Genomic DNA, 18,871 nt, shown 5'->3' on the forward strand with positions numbered 1-18,871 from the left:
ATTTTCCCAGGGCTCTCCTGCCCTCTGCCAGGTAGAGAGTTTATGCCCATAGACAAGCAACTGAGAACAAGCCTACTGCCACCCGAGGGCCCACACAGTCCTCATGAAAACACAGGGTGCAGACGTGGGCAGGCAGCAGGGCCCCAGCAGCATACAGCCTGGCTGTCACTACCCTTGGTCTCACCATTGTTGTCACTAAGTACAACCTTCTTGTGTGACTGCTGTGAGAGCTTTCAGCCTATCAGCACCACAAACACCCCTCCTGCTATATAACTGCCCTACCTGAGGAAGAGGTCCCCACTAACTCCCTGTGTCTCAAAGCACAGACCACACTAACCAGCAGGAGGACTGACTAATTCCCTCACCAAAGAGCTCTGAGCAAAACATGCCAAGCTTCTGACTGAAGACAGAAGAGCAAAGTGTCCCATGCATACACATTGGTCAGCAAATGCAAGATTAAATTAAACCAGCAATAACAAAAGACTAGTGCCAGCATCAACTCCTAGAACAATAATCTCCCTTCCTATTTTATATTCTTTACCCAGGACCATTAGAAATGCCTGAACTTCCCCACAGCCCACACTGGGAAGCCACCCACAGCATTTTGTTTAGAAGCATCTCACATACACAGCAGTTTTCTGTGACAGCAGAGAGAGACATTATGGCTACTGAAAGGGAAACCCAGCCACATAAAGGGGCAGTGATGCTGAGCTGCTTCTGAGAGAAAAAGGAAAACACCACAGAAAATTGGTCAATTTTAATTTAGTTGTTCAGAAACACCCACTTTTCCACAGCGAAAAAAACATGAAAATAGATTCCAAGGAGTCACAGAGAAGTCACAGAGCTTACATCCAATTTAAATTTGTGGCTCAAAAAAGTAAATATGAGGAAGATAGCAAACACCATCATTATCAACTGCTGGGAGTGCTGCACATGAAAGAAATCCAGCTATCTCCAATGTTTAGATGCTCCCTTCTCTGAGAAGAAAGGGTGCATTTCGAACCTGTGCTCATGATTCCATACTCATACTCTCCTTTTTCCCCCTGGAAATAAAGTTCTCTGCAACAAACAGCCTCGTTCACAAAGCCTTTGCTATTTGAAAATCTCAGAACAGAATTTGGTGCCATCTCATCGTGTTCCATCCATTAGGATCAAATTTAGCCAAGATCTCTGCTTTGGAAACAGAGGAGGGTGACGATAAAAATGGATGCACAATCGTCTTGGACGACATTGGCCACACTGCCCAGCACTCACCAGACTCCAATGGTCACGTCTTCCTCTGGCTGGAGGTAATAATTACACGTGTGATTCAAACCTTGATCCTGCGGTTTTTTCAAGTCAATGAAATAGGGAACCCTCACTGTGGGGGGACAAAGAGATGGAAACCAGGATTAGTGGGGGCAGATGGACACACACGCACACACATACAGCAGAGGCAAAGCTCTTAAGAAGCGCAAAGTCTTTTCCAAAGCAAGAATGCCAGGTGCACAGGGCCCTCCAGCCTCAGATGCAGAGCTGAGAGAGAGGGTGCTGGAATACTGCAAGCACACCTGCACATCCTCCAGCAAGGACGAGGTCTGAGTAGTGATGGTCGTCTGATGGTTGTTCAAGGTGAGAAGATACAAGTGAGGGAACGCAAGATCCCCGAAGAGCCTCAGGGACATTGTGGCCCTGAGAGAGGCTGGAGATGGGGAGGCCATCCAGGTCTGGCTAAGCCGCAACTGAAGGCTGGAGTCAGGGTGCTGGTGGAAGGGACTGTGGGAAAAGTGACAGGCAAATGGCGTGTTCTGGAGCTGGGGCCACAGCACTCGGTGACCAAGTGATTGTGGGTATGAGTCAGTCAAGTGGGGTCCCAAAGTTTCTAAATCCGTCACTTCATGCCGACAGGCCAGTGGAAGATAAGGTATGGGCGCAGGGAATCCACAGAGTCCATCCAGAGTTGAGTGACGCTGAGTGGAACTACAGCAGGAGCCCTAGATTTTATAGGTTGCCTGCCAAGAGGACAAGATTCTGTGGGGCACCCACACTAAGGAAAATCCGGGAGCCTTTAGCTGGAGACCAGTCAAGACCCACTGACCTGGAGGAATGTCCGTGAACTACAGGTAGAAGAGCAAGGAAGGAGAGAGATGACATGTATACTGCACAGTCCTACACTGCCATTGTAAAGACAGGCAAGCAACATCACACCACCACCACCCACATGTGACTTGTAAAGAAATACAGGAAGACACAGGCCAGGCTGTTAGTGAAGAGTGTGTGTGTGTGCACATGAGCACATGCATAGGGCAGATAGGGTATATTTCATTTTTCCTTTATATACTGTTGTACTTTTACTTCTTGTGGCGAACACAATTTTTAAAGATATATTTAGTTAAAAATTGAAACACTTAAAAAAAGCCCAAAACCTTAAGGTGCAACTTACTTTATAAAATGGCAACTCCCAAAAGGGGTAGCAACAAAGAGCAGGATGGTACTGACTAGCCAATCCCACCTTGCATAAGGGAGTCACATACCTCTGTACAGTTTTCTTTGGTGAAGAGAGTAGTTTCATCACATAACTGCACATATCCACATGGTACAAAAGTTAAACATGCTCATCTCCTGTTATCATCCCATTTGTGAGCCACAACCATTGATCTCCCACCTCAGGGCCTTTGCACTTGCTGTCCTCACAACCTGAGTGCTCTCCTGCCACATACTGCACATCTAGCTCTCACTTCTTCAAATGCCCATTGCAGCTCACTACACATTTGCTGAAGAAATGAAATACCCCCTCGGGAGGACATGGGGGTACACACAAGCTCATTCCCCAGAAATGCCCTGAGAATTTCACACCATGCAAGGAGACAAATCCACTCACCAAGGCTGCTGCCTGTACCTCCAGTTTCTTAACCCATCTCTTCCCTAAGAAGCAGGCTAAATTTTTTCAACTTTAATCATTCCTTTCTCTCAAAAGAAGAATGGCCATCAAAGGAGGTAGCATCATACTTCCTGGTGTTCCCACCATGCCAGCCTGGCACTGCGCATACCCTCCTGTAGTGCTTCCTGTGATGTGCATACCACCACTTCCATTTTACGGCTCTTGTTAAGTCACCAGCTCACATATCACAGAACTGAGACTTGCACCCAGGCAGCCTGACTTCACAGCCCACACTCTTGGCTAATCAGATGAGAAGGAAGAAGGGAAATGGCTCTGATACAGACTGGCCCTAATGTCCTTTCTAGGGGTTGATTAGTGCCCCCCCCAAAGAGATACACTGAAGTCCCAACCCCCAGCCCATCAGAATGTGACTTTATTTGGAAATAGGGTCTTTACAGAGATAATTAAGCTAAAGTGAGATCATGAGGTGGACCCTGATCCAGTGTAAGTGGTGTCCTCATCAAAAAGGAAAATTGGGACACTGACACAGACAAGGACAGAGGAAGACAGTGTAAAGACACCAGGAGGAGGCAGCCGCATGACCACAGAGGCAGCTACAAGCCGAGGAATACCACAGACTACCAGCCACCACTAAAGGCTAGGAGGAGGCACAGAAGGACTGTGCCCAGAGTCTCAGGGAGCATGGGCCTGCGACATCTTGATTTCAGGCTTCCAGGCTCTAGAACTGGGAGAGAATAAAATTCTGTTGTTTTAAGCCAGCCAGTTTGTGGTTATTTGTTACATCTGCCCCCAGGGATGAATGTGGCCATGCTCTGGAGCTCAGATCTTACTCTGGCAATGGGACTCAGAGAAGCCTCCCTACCAGAAGGCCCTTGGAAAGGACCTCTCTTTCTTGTGCTATTTCAGACACAGGTACCTACTCCTGCAATCTCCATTCTGGGACTTTGTTCCATGTTGTGGAAACTGAAGGCTGCAGCTTATTGGGCCAGTTCATCATCTGACAACTGTGAAGTGAAATGACTTCCTCAATAAAACTCTGAAAACCGGAACCTGGTGCCCACTGTCCATTCCACACCCAGTCTGTCTTAATTCCACTCCTGAGGCTGGAATTACCCACCCTCCACCTCCCATGCCAAGCAGAAAGTGGGTGTCATCAAGGACTGAGGGCACTTGGCTTCCACTGGCTCAGCTCTCAGGCCTCAGGCTGGTTCTGTGTCGGAAGAGAAGGCGGCCAAGCTACTTACAAACTTCCCCAGTGCTCTGAGAGGACCCCCTACCTGTGAAAAGTGTTTAATGAGGATTGGCAGCTAATCCCACAAGCTTCCAGGCCTGAGAAATCTAGGAACTGAGAAGCCAAATTCTACTCCAGGAGGACCTCATTACCCAAAACTTATCTTCCAGTTCACCTTTATTTCTGTTTTAGAAATATCCATGAAAAAGGAGGCAGTGAATGCACCAAGTCCAGCAAATGCCACCTGTAAACCTCTCTGGAGTGAAGGTCCCTGGTCAGTCCGGGGTGTCAGAGAGCTCCAGAGAGTAAGTGGCCAGAGGAACCACTGGGAACTACTGGTCTGAGTGAGCAGAAACTCCACAAAGGGCCAGGTCAAGTGGTGCAAGGAGGAGGGTTGTGGGATCTGCCCAGGCCAGAACACACCTCACTCCTGGTGTCCAGGAACAAATGAGTACCAGGACCCTTTGACCTCCTATGTGATCACATCCCTTGGCCATATGACCCTCAGAGACCCTGCTTCTTCCATAGGGTTGAGTCAGGGACACAGCACAGGGCCCATTGGCAGTGCACAAGGTGCGTGGCAGGGGCAGGAGTGAGGAGTCTGGGACAGGGACAGGAACAATGACTGAGCTCCTCATGGCTATGTATGTAAGTTCGGCCTCACATACAGCTTAACTGCACAGCCCAGGAACCCAAAACACAGGCAGCTGTGTCCACAGGCCAGCAGGGCCCAACCAGCTGCTTCAACCCTTCCTTCCCATTTTGCATTATCTGCCCCCTGGCCACACCGTCACTTACCAGCAACCACCTACCAATGCTCATGATCCCGCACAAATGGTGCTCAGTGAATAACCAGTGAGTACATAAATGAACAGAAAACAGCCTCATCTATTATCCCTTCTTTAGACCATCTGGAAAATATGTGATAGGGTGAGAGGCTATGGCTACTTAGCCATAATGGACATTTTTCACTGCCTGACATTTTAAATATTGGGGCTACCTTTCATCCCAGTCACTGATGCACTGGAAGAGTGCTAACAAGGTGCTAACAAGGGGAGGGCCAGAGGGCCCTGGGTTTTATCAAATTTTAACTACATGATGTGGGCTGTAGGGGCTTCCCTAATAAGAAAAGGGGTAAGAAAGGAAAATAGTATGGAGGTTCCCCAAAAAATTAAAAATAGAATTATCCTATGATTATACTGTGTGTATATTTACCCCCAAAATACAAAACCATTAATTCAAAAAAATATATGCATCCCCATGTTTATTACAGCATTATTTACAATTGCCAGATTATGGAAGCAGCTCAAGTGTCCACGGATAGACAAATGAATAAGGACAATGTAGCGTGTGTGTGCATGCACACATACACACATACACGCACACCTGACTATTACTCAGACATAAAAAAAAGGGCCATAGCTTCCCATTGTGACAACATGGATAGATCTATAGTGTATTATGCCAAGTGAAATAATCAGAGAAAGACAAATACCATATGATTTCATTCATATGTGGAATCTAAAACAAAAACAAAAACAAATGAATAAACAAGCAAAAAGCAGAATCAGACCTACAAACACAGAGAACAAACTGATGGTTGCCAGAGAGAAGTGTTGGCGGGGGAGCAGGCGGGGGGGGGACGATGGGCAAAATAGGAGAAGGGGAGTGGGAGGTACAGGATTCCAGTTCTGCAGTAAGTTAGTCACAGGGATGAAAGGCACAGCATAAGGAATAGTCAATAATACTGTAATCATGTTTATGATATACTCGTGGTAAGCACAGCCTAATTTTTAAACTTATCCAGTCACTATGCTGTATACCTGAAACTAATGTAACATTGTGTGTCAACTACACTCAAATAAAAAAAATTTAAAAGAAAGACAGCTATCAAGGGTTAACAGGGACTGCTAAGAGGAAGGAAAAAGAGGAAGCTTAAGAATTATTGTCCCAGAGAATGTTAAAGCAAGTTGGCTGGCCTTCTGCTTTAAAAACAAATATATAATTTATATATCTAACCTATTTCTAAAAAAAGGCCCAAGGTAATGTGCAGAGGAGCAGTTCTGTGCAGGCCTCTGAACTGAAACATTCCTTTCACCAAGAGATAGTTCTAGATCTGAGGGGAAAAGAACTGCAGAGAAGATAGCTAGATTTCATTACACAGCCATAAAAAAGGATGAGATCTTGCCATTTTGAGACAACACAGATGGTATATGCTAAGTGAAATAAATCAGAGAAAGAGAGATACCATATGATTTCACTTACACGTGGAATCTATAAAACAAATGGAATCTACAAAACAAAAGAACAAACAAACAAAAAAACTGAAACCAGACCCACAAATACAGAGAACAAACTGGTGGTTGCCAGAGGGGAAGGGGGTGGGAAGACGGGCAAAATAGGGGAAGGGGATGAAGAGGTACAAACTTCTAGTTAAATACATATATCATGAAGATAAAAAGTACAGCACAGGGAATACAGTCTATAATATTGTAGCAAATTAGTATACTGACAGATGGTAACTACACTTATTGTGAGGAGCCCCGAGAATGCATATAATTGTTGAAGCTCTGTGTTATACACCTGAAACTAATGTAATACTTCAGTTTAACTATACTTCAGTTTAACAACAAAAAAGTTATCTAGACTTCAAGACCACAAATACTGGGTATCACCCAACATCACTGAGATGGAATCATACTTTTGAACCTGAGTATGAAAAGCACATATATTTATATTTATGTGTAGAGACTCAGACAAAAGAGACCGGCAGGAAATATATAAGCAACAAAGTTAACAATTTTCTCAGAATGATTTTCTTTTTCTTCTTTTACTACCGTTCAGGGCTTTGCAGCTAATTTTGTTTTTGGAATGATCATATATTTTTTGCTTATGAAATATATTCAAAGTAGAATAATGCCTGAAACCATAGGAGCTAAGCTTTTTCTAAAGCTTATTTGATTTATGAATTTGATTTCAGATAGATTTGGCGTGAAGTTAAGAATATATTCTTGAGGTGCCTGGGTGGCTCAGTCGGTTGAGTGTCCAACTCTAATTTCGGCTCAGGTCATGATCTCAGGGTCATGGGATGGAGCTCTGTGTCAAGGCTCTGTGCAGATCATGGAGGCTGCTTAAGATTCACTCTCTCTCCCTCTGCCCCTCTCCCCACTCACATGCTCACTCTCTCTCTAAAATAAAAATTAAAAAATATATATATATATTCTTTAATCAGGTTCTGAGGCCCAAAAGACTGTTAGACTTCCTTTAGTGTCCAAATTGAAATCCACAGGATCATGATTCACATTTCGAGGAGACAAAAATGGAGGTGCTACTCCAACACGCCAGCCCTCCAGCACCGTGGGGTGAAACTTCCAAAACACTGCAGGGCTACACTCGAGACCCCCACAATCCCACAGAGGAGGTGACCTCACTACCATGCAGCAGACATGTGGAAGGAAAGGGTAAGAGACCAGCATCTCCTTGTGGAGGTGCAGAGGACTGGCCTACGAGAACCCTAAAGTTCTGCTCCACCAACCAAGCAACATTTGTGGGCTGTGTCTAAAGCAGCCCAAATAACTGATTTAAAGAAAATCAATTCAATTCAAATTATTTGCTGGGACCCCACCATGTGGCAAAGCACCCAGAGGCTTACAGAGTTGGAAAAGTCATTCAATCCTAAGATCTGCCATCAGGGAATATGCAGCCCTATAACTTCATGTTTACATGTAAACTCAAACTCTCTTCTGTGCTGGACCAACTGTGGACATTTCAGAGTTAAAGTCAGAAAAATCAAAGCTCCCTTGATTTTACTATGTTGTTAGTTCTTTTTAAGTTTGTGTTTCTCACACTGGCAAAAACTTAGACAAGATAAATTCCTAGAAACTCAGCTAAGTTTGTTAGAAAAATCAAATGCCTCTTGGCATACAAGTATTTTACACTTATTTTAAGATACCAAGTAAAAAACTTACTTTAGATTTACAAAGTATTAAACATTGACCTTACTATTTCTCTTCCTCCTCCTACTGTTCCTCTTTAGAGCAGAAATGCCCTTTTAGCCAGTGACTTCCAAGTTTCTGCGATTAAATCCATTATAGGCTTAACAACCCTGAACTCGTATGCCCAGGCACCTGCAGAGCTACTATAGAAGAGAGTTCTGGAGTCCTGACACACCTGCCCCCAGTGCCACCCCATCTCTGAACTTGTCTCAGGCCACAGTCACCCAAGAGCCATCTCAACGCCTCCTGCCTGTCCTCCTCCTCATCTTCATGAGCTTCCTCCTCCCTCCACTCTACCAGCAACCCTGCTGCCTCCTCCCACGACATCAGCCCCAGCTTCTCAGCCTCTCCTCCCAAACACACACGGTTTAAACCCACTCTTTGCAAACCAACATAGCTAAAAGCACGCACAGAGCCTGCCTTGACTGGTTTGTGCCACCTACACCTGAGCTGAAGGCCATCACTTACAGAGCACCTGCTGTGTACCAAGCACCAAGTTCTATCCTCAAATTCTAACACCCACAGACCCAACCTCTTCCTTCCTAGCCTCATCTTGTAGGTGTAAAATGATGCTCCTGGAGAGGATTATTCCCAGCAATTATGTACTTGGGAGCCCTCTGCCTTCTGTTTCCTAAACTTGATACTTCTGGTCCTTTCTCCTCCCACTTGCACAAAAGTAAATACACAGCATGAATAAAAACTACACAAGATCCAAGTTAACTCAAGGAGACTACAGCACCCATAAAGTCAGCATATAATTCCATAGAAACCAAAGCATGTCAGGCTAATTTTTTTTTTTCCAGAAAAAGTCCTAATTATTTTTTTTAAGGTGGTCATCTTTAAGTGGTCATCTTTTCCAAGGACAGTTAACCTCCTAGACTGCACAAGGGGCAAAGCATCTCCAACACAACAGCTTCAGAAGACTCTCCACATTGTTAACACTTTCACCCACTTCAGCTAAAGAAAGACCTCTGCCCATGCAGAAGTCACCTGTGTACACAGATACCAGCCCTGGAGAGTAATTCAGTCACTATAGCAGCCTGTGACCGGGAAGGGGCACAGGGAACTTTCTGGGTAATAGAAATGTTTCTATTTCTCGATCTGGGTGGTAGATATGCAAATATATAAATCATCATGCAAATGAACCCTTACTAAAATTAAAGGCAAAGTGGGCACGTGGTACTTACCAAAATTCAAGAAAATAAGTTTGGCCTGTATTCCAGGACATAGTTTGATGAGAAATGGAATGGCAACATACAACCCCAGAACACAGAGAAGAATCTTCCTCAGTCGGAACCACAGGCCCTTTCTCCTGTAAGAGAAGAGCAGTTAACAGGTCAAAGACAGCAGGTGCAATTTTGCTGTTTATTAACAGCTTTATCAAAATCACTAACTAAAATCCACACGTAGCTTTCCCCACAAGAATTTTGGCAGTAAGAAGACTAGCCTCCCACCTGCTTTTGTTAAAATAATTATTTTAGGGATGCCTGGGTGGCTCAGTCGGTTAAGCGGCCGACTTCGGCTCAGGTCGTGATCTCGTGGTCTGTGAGTTCGAGCCCCGCGTCGGGCTCTGTGCTGACAGCTCGGAGCCTGGAGCCTGTTTCAGATTCTGTGTCTCCCTCTCTCTGACCCTCCCCCATTCATGCTCTGTCTCTCTCTGTCTCAAAAATAAATAAACATTAAAAAAAATTAAAAAAAAATAATAATTATTTTAGACAGTCTTTCAATCTGAGCTTAGAACTCTATTGCAGAGAGATGGTTAGGGTATTTTCTCCTGAAAACCAACGAAAGGTCCTGATGATTTCCTATGCTTGCCTGGGATCAGAATACAGCACAGACATCAGATCCTTAGCAAGTACCAAACCTGAAGTCCAATCGTAGCTGCAGCTTCATCTCAGGAGAGTGGCCATCTCGAGGCCGCATGATCACCGTCCTGCAAGCCAGCTGTGGCCCACCCAAGCCAGGTGTGGGCTGCCCAATGGCTCCTCGTAGGAAGCAAGAACATCAACAGAACCTGCCCAACCAGGTCCAGGGAGGGAGCAGGAGGCTGACAACAAGACTGTGGCTAACACTGCCTGTCCCTACATTCCAGCCCATGTTCTATGTGGCACCACCTGATGGAGACCCCTTCTCCAGGCACCATGAGCCCACTCAGTTCCAAGACTTCCTCATCCTGTTCCCGATGCCTTTTCAAAAATGTCCCTACTCTAGAGATTCTAAACTTCTTGGACTAAGGGTTTCTCAACAACTAAAAACCTGAAGCCCCCAAAGAGCTTCTGTTTACATGACTTATATTTATTACTATTTGTCATATGAGAAGTCATCTCATGAGGAGGGTGCCTGGGTGGCTCAGGAGGTTAAATGTCCAACTCTTGATTTCAGCTTGGGTCATGATCTTGTAGTTGTAAGATCGAGCCCTGCTTCGGGTTCCGTGCTGGGCATGGAGCCTGCTCAGGATTCTCTCTTTCCCTCTCCCTCTGCCCCCACCCCATCCATGCATACTATCTCAAATTAAAAGAAAATCTATTCATGTATCTAACAAGAAATCTATTACATGTTAATATAATTAACATTATTAATAAAATATTATATTTTCCAATACAAAAACTTTTAGTGAGAAGAGTAGCATTAACATTTTTACAAATTTAAGCCAGACAACTTAATAGAAGACAGATGGATTCCATCTGTTTCTGCAACCAATCTACAGATGATACCACACATCATGTAGCATCTGGAAAACTCAGATAATGAGTGAAAAATGCAAATAACATCTTAGGGTTATTATGAAAATCATTTTGGCTTTGTGGACATTCTTAAAGGATCTTGCAGAGCACCCTTGGGAACTGCTGTTCTTACAAACCAAGTCCAAACCTTAGTGGGGCTGTTTATCTCTGGACTGTTACCAAAATAACTATGTAAGGTGGTTTTAAATATATACCTGGAACTGCTGACACATGCAGTAACACAGATGCATCTCAAAAGCATTCTGCTAAGTTAAATAAGACAGACACAAAAGACTACATTCTGTATAATTCCATTTGTCTAAAATTCTAGAAGGGAGAGGTACCTAGCTGGCTCAGTCAGAACAGTGTGGGACTCTTGATCTAGTAGGGGTCATGGGTTCAAGCCCCATGCTGGGTATAGAGATTGCTTAAAAAAACATTCTAGGGGTGCCTGAGTGGCTCAATAAGCATCCGACTCTTGATTTGGGCTCAGGTCATAATCTTGTGGTTCATGGGTTTGAGCCCTGCATTGGGCTCTGCACTGGCAGTGTGAAGCCTGCTTGGGATTCTCTCTCCCTCTTCTCTGCCCCTCCCCCTCCCCCACTAGTACTCACTTTCGCTCCCTCTCAATAAATAAACTTTAAAACAATTCTAGAAGAGGCATAACTATAGGGACAGAAAAACAGAACAGTGGTAGCTGGAAGGTAGAGGGAGACTGCAAGGGGCACAGGGAACTTTTAGAGTGATTGAAATAATTTTATCTTGATTGTGGTTACACATCTGTATGTGTAAATAATATCTCAATAAAGCTGATGACAAACATGCATATCTGATAATAAAATTCATTCACTAATTCAACTGGTTTAATCAATGCTATTACTGAGTACCTAGCACTCTTTGGGCAGTAGATACTAAGGGCAGCAAAGGAGGGCATCTATATCCATGCTGCACTCCCAGCTCAGCTGGACAGACACAGAGATCTGAGACAGGCACCTGGTGCAAGGTGATCCAACCCAGTCTGGGCTGCCACTGGGCCACTGGGAGTAAACACTTAAGTTAGGAATATAGGAATTAACTAGATGATATGGAAGAACAGTTTAAATGGCGTCTTAAATTCCATTCACAATCTGTCCTTTCAGTGATGACGGGTGTACAACATTGTGGTTAAAGGTGCTGGCTCTGAAGTCAGATGATCTAGTCCAACATCCAACCTAGCACTTAATAGCTGTGCAATCCTGGACAAGTTATTTAACATCTCTGAGCTGTGGTTTCCTCCCTGCACAAAAGGCATAAAAATGGTACCTCTTTCATGAGGCTCCTAGAAGGATTACACAATAATACATGTAGCTTGCATACCTGAGTCCCAAGTCCACAATATAGCTAAGCTGTTATCACCATCTTCTTATTCTCATTAAAGGAAAGAACATAGTGGGCATAGTTAAGGACCCTGAAAAGGAAGGTTGGGCACAATGTGAGAGGTCCAAAGAGGCCAAGAAGAATTCAGGACTTCATTCTGAGAGAAAATGGAGAGCCCATAACAAAGAAAACAGCCTACAATCAAATGCACAGCCATCAAACACCAGATGCAAAGCTCACGCTTGGGTCCTCTGCTTCAGCCACATTGGTGATTCCTATGTCCCTCACACAATTTGTTCACTCAGCCTCCAGAGCCTGCATAAATCTGCTCAACTGTAAGGTATTCAAGTAGCTCATAATTTTATGTCCTCAGTGAAAGGAAAACATATGCCCACACAAAGACTTGATAAAAAAAACATTCACAGAAGTTTTACTCAAAACAATCACTGAAATAATGCAAATGTCTATCAACGGGTGAATGGATAAACAAACCATAGTTTGTTCTTAGAATGGAACACTACACACACAATAAAAGGAGCTAACTATTGATAACATGCAACCACATGGATGAATCTCAAAATAATTATACTGAGTGAAAGAAGCCCAACAATATTGCCCAGGACACTAGCAGACTGCTGTTTTGATATATCAGTTCACCTAAAAAAGTATTCCTATTCATTAGTAAAATCAACATTGTATTTTCTGTGCTATTTCAGGATGGTTCTTCTTCATAGATGGTGGCTTTTCATCTTCCTCATATTTTGGAATAGTTTATATAAGATGGAAACTGTTCCTTATAAAGTTAAAAGAATTTATCAAAAAGAAATAAGGATGATATAAACAATGGGGAAAAGATATAATTTACTTCATCTCTTTACTTAAGTAATTATTACCTACTTCTTGTGACAATTTTGTTAATTTTCTCAGAAATTCCTTTAGTTGCAACCCTTATTGCTGGTAGTATTGCTATTAATGTACTTACTCCTTGCTAGAAGCATTCCTTGTTCTTGATTACTGATAAGAATGAACATTTCCCACACAGCTGAAGAAAGCATCACCTTCATTTAGCACCTGCACGTGACCTGGTGTAATCACACAGGTCCACCTTTCTCTATGCTGCACCCATCCTCATGAAGAGGAAAAATTTTTGCCATAGCTTGAACAATGATTCAGTATACATGTCTTTAGAGGTTACTCATATTATCAGTACCATAAACAGATAACCAGAAGTACTTGTCAAGAAATAGAAAGGAGCTGTAGAAACAAATATAATGAAGAGACTTAGGATATAGCCCATCAGGGGAGCCTGGGTGGCTCAGTCAGCTAAGTGTCTGACTCTTGATTTCAGCTCAGGTTGTGATCCCAGGGTCATGGGATTGAGCCATGCATCCAGCTCGGCACTGAGCGTGGAGCCTGCTTGGGATTCCCCCCACCCCTTGCCTCTCTTCCCCACTCATGCTCTCTCTCACTCTCTCAAAAAAAAAAAAAAAAAAAAAAAAGGATATAGCCCATCAGTTGCATTCTTGGGCATTTATTCCAAAGAAATTAAGACTTAATTTCATGCAGGAACTTGTACATGAATGTCTATAGCAGCTCTATTCATAATAGCCCCAACTCAGATGTCTTTCAAGAAGTGAATGGATAAACAAACTGTCCATACTGGCCATGGAATACTACATAGCCATAAAAAGGAACGAACTATTGATTGTGCAACAACTTGGATGAACCTGGGAATTATACTGAGCTTAAAAAGTCAATCAATCCCAAAAGGTGACATTTTGTAAGTTCATTTATAAAAATGTTCTTGAAATGACAAAGTGATAGAGATGGAGACAAGACTAGTGGTTGCCTGGGTTTAGGGAGGGGAGGGAGAGGGTGAGGGTGGCAATAAAGGGTAGCACAAAGGAGCCTGGTTGGGTGGGGGGGGGTACAGATGAGTACCTTGATGTGACAGTGGTTCCACAAAGCTACACATGTAATGAGACTGGACAGCATTACACACACACACACACACACACACACACACACACACACATACACACCCCTACACACACACGTGTATTTTTAACTGGTGGAATCTGAATAAGCTCTTGGATTGCATCACTGTCAATCTCCTTAGGCTGATTTTGTACTATGGTTGTGTTATGTTACATCAAATTGAAGAAGGCTGGTGGATGGGAACAGTGGACACCATTGTACATTTCAGTACAATTTCTATGAATCTATAATTATTTCAAAATAAAAAAAAAGGAAAGTAACCTGTCACAAAATCTAAAAGACAGAAAGTAAAATATAAGTAATCATTAATAAATCTGACCAATCTGCTGGACTTCATGTTACCTCAATCTGTCTAATATTAGCCCCATTTTCACAGAGCACAAAGCAAGTCCCAAGGATTTGAGTAACTTGCCTCCGGACAAGAAGCCTAGCATAGTGGTGTGGGGGCAGGCCATGCTGACCTCCCCATGTTCTTCCAGGACTACTGAGGATCCCCCATTCCTTCATCCTGGCCTCTCCTTCTGGAGAAGCAGCCCAAACCAGAGGTAAAAGGCCCAGAGTACCCAATGTGCAATCTGGGATTTTCTCCCAACTAAAGATAGATGTTTCTGACAGGGGACTTTTTAACAAATTATTCTAGAAAAGAACAATTTGTGCAATTTACACCTTTCTGCTGCCTCCTTAGAAGGGTAGATCCTGAAGCAAGACTTGGCTGGACTGGTTGGTAAGGACGTAAGAGGGAGCCAAGACCTGTACCTGAGAGGGAGTGAGGGATGGAAAAAGGCCACAGAAAGGCCAAGGGGTCTGGGCAAGGAAGCCAGGAGCCCAAGGGGAAATAGGGAGGCTACAGGCTGATGTTCAGCTGGTTCCAGCGTGGTCCTGGTGATCAATAAAACACACAGCAGTGAGCCCAGAAATAGAGCCACATAAATACAGTTAACTGATCTTTGAAAGTAATACAATGGGAAATAAAGAGTCTGGTCTACAGATGGTGCTATAATAAGTGGATATCCACATGATACAAAAGGAATCTAGACATAGACTTACACCCTTCACAAAAATGAACTCATAATGGCTCATAGAGCTACATGTACAATGTGAAGCTATCAAATTCCTACAAGATGGCAGAAGAAAACATAAGTGACCTCGGGGGGGTGGTGGTGGTGGTGGTGAAGACTTCTTAGATACCACCTCAAAGGTACAATCCACTAAAGAAATAACTGATAAGTTACACTTTATTCAAATTAAAAACTTCTGCTCTGCCTATGACAGTATTAAGAGAATGACAAGAGAAGCTACAGACTGGGAGAAAATATTTGCAAAAGACACATCTGATAAAAGACTACAGTCTAAAATACACAAAGGATTTTCTTAATTAATTTATTTTTTAATTTATATCCAAGTCAGTTAGCATATAATGCAACAATGATTTCAGGAGTAGATTCCTTAACACCCCTTACCCATTTATCCCATCCCCCCTCCCAGCACCCCTCCAGCAACCCTCTGTTCTCTATATTTGAGAGTTTCTTATGTTTTGTCCCCCTCCCTGTTTCTATATTACTTTTGCTTCCCTTCCCTTATGTTCATCTGCTTTGTATCTTAAATCCCTCATATGAATGAAGTCATATCATATTTGTCTTTCTCTAATTTTGCTTAGCATAATACCCTCTAGTTCCATCCACATAGTTGCAAATGGCAAGATTTCATTCTTTTTGATTGCCGAGTAATACTCCATTGTATATATATGTATATACACCACATCTTCATCCATTCATCCATCGATGGATATCTGGGCTCTTTCCATACTTTGGCTATTGTCGATAGCGCGGCTATAAACATTGGGGTGAATGTGCCCCTTTGAAACAGCATACCTGCATCCCTTGGATAGACACCTACTAGTGCAATTGCTGGGTTGTAGGGTAGTTCTATTTTTATTTTTGAGGAACCTCCATATGGTATTCTAGAGTGGCTGCACCAACTTGCATTCCCCTCATCAGTGCAAAAGAGATCCTCTTTCTCTGCATCCTCGTCAACATCTGTTGTTGCCTGAGTTGTTCATGTTAGCCATTCTGACAGGTGTGAGGTGGTATCTCGTGGTTTTGATTTGTATTTTCCTGATGATGAATGATGTTGAGCATTTTTTCATGTGTCGGTTGGCCATCTGGATGTCTTCTTTAGAACAGTGTCTATTCATGTCTTTTGCCCATTTCTTCACTGGATTATTTCTTTTTGGGGTATTGAGTTTGATAAGTTCTTTATAGATTTTGGATACTAACCCTTTATCTGATATGTCATTTGCAAATATCTTCTCCTATTCCGTTGGTTGCCTTTTTGTTTTGCTGATTGTTTCCTTCACTGTGCAGAAGCTTTTCATTTTGATGAGGTCCCAATAGTTCATTTTTGCTTTTGTTTCCCTTGCCTCTGGAGACATGTTGAATAAGAAGTTGCTGCAGCCAAAGTCAAAGAGGTTTTTTCCTGCTTTCTCCTCGAGGATTTTGATGGTTTCCTGTCTTACATTGAGGTCTTTCATTCATCTTGAGTTTATTTTTATGTATGGTGTAAGAAAGTGGTCCAGGTTCATTTTTCTGCATGTCGCTGTCTAGTTTTCCCAGCACCATTTGCTGAAGAGACTGTCTTTATTCCATTGGATATTCTTTCCTGCTTTGTCACAGATTAGTTGGCCATATATTTTGGGTCCATTTCTGGGTTCGTTCTCTATTCTGTTCCATTGATCTGAGTGTCTTTTCTTGTGCCAGTGCCATACTGTCTTGATGATTACAGCTTTGTAATACAGCTTGAAGTCTGGGATTGTGATGCCTCCTGCTTTGGTTTTCTTTTTCAAGATTGCTTTGGCTATTTGGGGTTTTTTCTGGTTCTATACAAATGTTAGGACTGTTTTTGCTCTAGCTCTGTGAAGAATGCTGGTGTTATTTTGATAGGGATTGCTACAAAGGACTCTTAACATTTCTCAACAATGAGAAAATAACCCAGTTTGAAAAAGGGCAAGAGACCTGAACCTCATCAAAGAAGGTATACAGATGAGAAGTATGTGAAAAAAGGCTGAAGCTGAACATAATATGTTACTGGGGAATTGTACATTAAAACAATGAGATACCACTATACACATATTACAATGGCCAAAACCCAAAATATGTATGATGCCAAATGCTGGTGAGGACATGAAACAATGGGAACTCTCAATGCTGGCAGGAACACAAAAGGGTTCAGCCTCATTGGGAGACAGTTTGGCGCTTTCTTAGAAAACTAAATATACTCTTACCATGCCATCTGGCAATCGCACTCCTTGATATTCAGCCAAATGAGTAGAAAATCTAAGTCCACACAAAAACCTGTTCACAAATATTTATAGTAGCTTTATTCATAATTGTTCAAAGCTGGAAACAATGAACATGTCCTCCAGTAGGTAAATGCATACACAAACTGTGGTACAACCAAACAATGGGATGTTACTTAGCCTAAAATGAAATGAGCCACCTAACCATGAAAGGACATAGAGGAAACTTAGTATTACTCAGTAGAACTTAATGTTACTGAGTGAAAGAATCCAATCTGAAAGGACTACATACTGTATGATCACAGCTATATTACACCTTAGAAAAGGCAAAACTATGGAGACAGTAAAAAAATTAGTGGTTGTCAGAGGTTAGCAGGGATGGAAGGATGAACAGGCAGAGCACAGAGGATTTTTAGGGCAGTGAAACTATTCTACCTGACACTACAAATGGTAGGGATATGTCATTACACATTTGTTACAACCTCCAAATGTACAACAAGTTGAACCCTAATGTAAACTATAGACTTTGAGTGATGATGATATGTGACTATAGGCTCATTGACTGTAATAAATGTATTATTGTGGTGTGGGATGTCAGTAGTTGGGGAGGTTGCATGTGTGGGGCAGAGGTATACTGCAAGTGTCTGTACTTCCTGTTCGATTTTGCTGGGAACCTGAAGCTACTCTAAAAACAACGTTTAAGATAGTCAAACTCATAGAATCAGAATAGAATGGTGGTTGTCAGAGGCTGCAAGGAGAGGGAAATTGGAGATATTAATCAAATGTATCAAGTCTTGGGGCACCTGGGTGGCTCAGTCAGTTAGGCGTCTGACTCTTGATTTCGGCTCAGTTCATGATCTCACAGTTGGTGAGGTTGAGCCCCATGTTGGGTTCTGCGCTAACAGCATAGAGCCTCCTTGGGATTCTCTCTCTCTCTCCCTTTCTCTCTGCCCCTCCCCTACTCTTTCTCTCTCTCTCAAAATAAATTAATAAACTTAAAAAAATGCATGAAGTCTCAATCATGCAAGATGATTAAGTTCAAGAGATCTATTACACAACATCACTATACAACATCATCCCTACATGTAGCTAACAATACCACATTGTACACTTCACATCTTAAAAGAATAGATATGTTAAGTGTTTTTATGACAATAAAATAAAATTTAACAATACAGTTGTTGTTTTTTCAAAAATGAACAACAACAAAAATGTTTCTTGTAGCTATCAAGTGTTTCAAGACTCCTCAGGAAACCTGAAACCAAGGATCGGAAATGAGGACAGTTGCAGGAGTGGCAATTAGTGATTAGTAACTTTAGATGGAACCAAAAGCAAACAGCACACTAAGAAATTCACAGAACAAAACTATTTCATTTTGAAAACCCCATAGCT

At 42.6% G+C, this 18,871-nt stretch overlaps 1 protein-coding gene across 2 annotated transcripts in view; it reads right to left on the bottom strand.

Annotated features, from left to right (window-relative positions):
• Positions 1-18,871, bottom strand: part of ABHD12 (abhydrolase domain containing 12, lysophospholipase) — an 87,837-nt gene that overhangs the window by 18,843 nt on the left and 50,123 nt on the right. For both annotated transcript variants that reach the window (XM_003983854.6, XM_023251526.2), the window contains exons 2-3: positions 9,295-9,419; positions 1,255-1,360 (exon numbers count right to left, since the gene is read on the bottom strand). In XM_003983854.6, the coding sequence (XP_003983903.2) occupies positions 1,255-1,360; positions 9,295-9,419 (231 nt within the window). The remainder of the gene's footprint in view (positions 1-1,254; positions 1,361-9,294; positions 9,420-18,871) is intronic.

Source organism: Felis catus, chromosome A3 (genome assembly GCF_018350175.1).
Source record: "Felis catus isolate Fca126 chromosome A3, F.catus_Fca126_mat1.0, whole genome shotgun sequence".
Taxonomy (NCBI): domain Eukaryota; kingdom Metazoa; phylum Chordata; class Mammalia; order Carnivora; family Felidae; genus Felis; species Felis catus.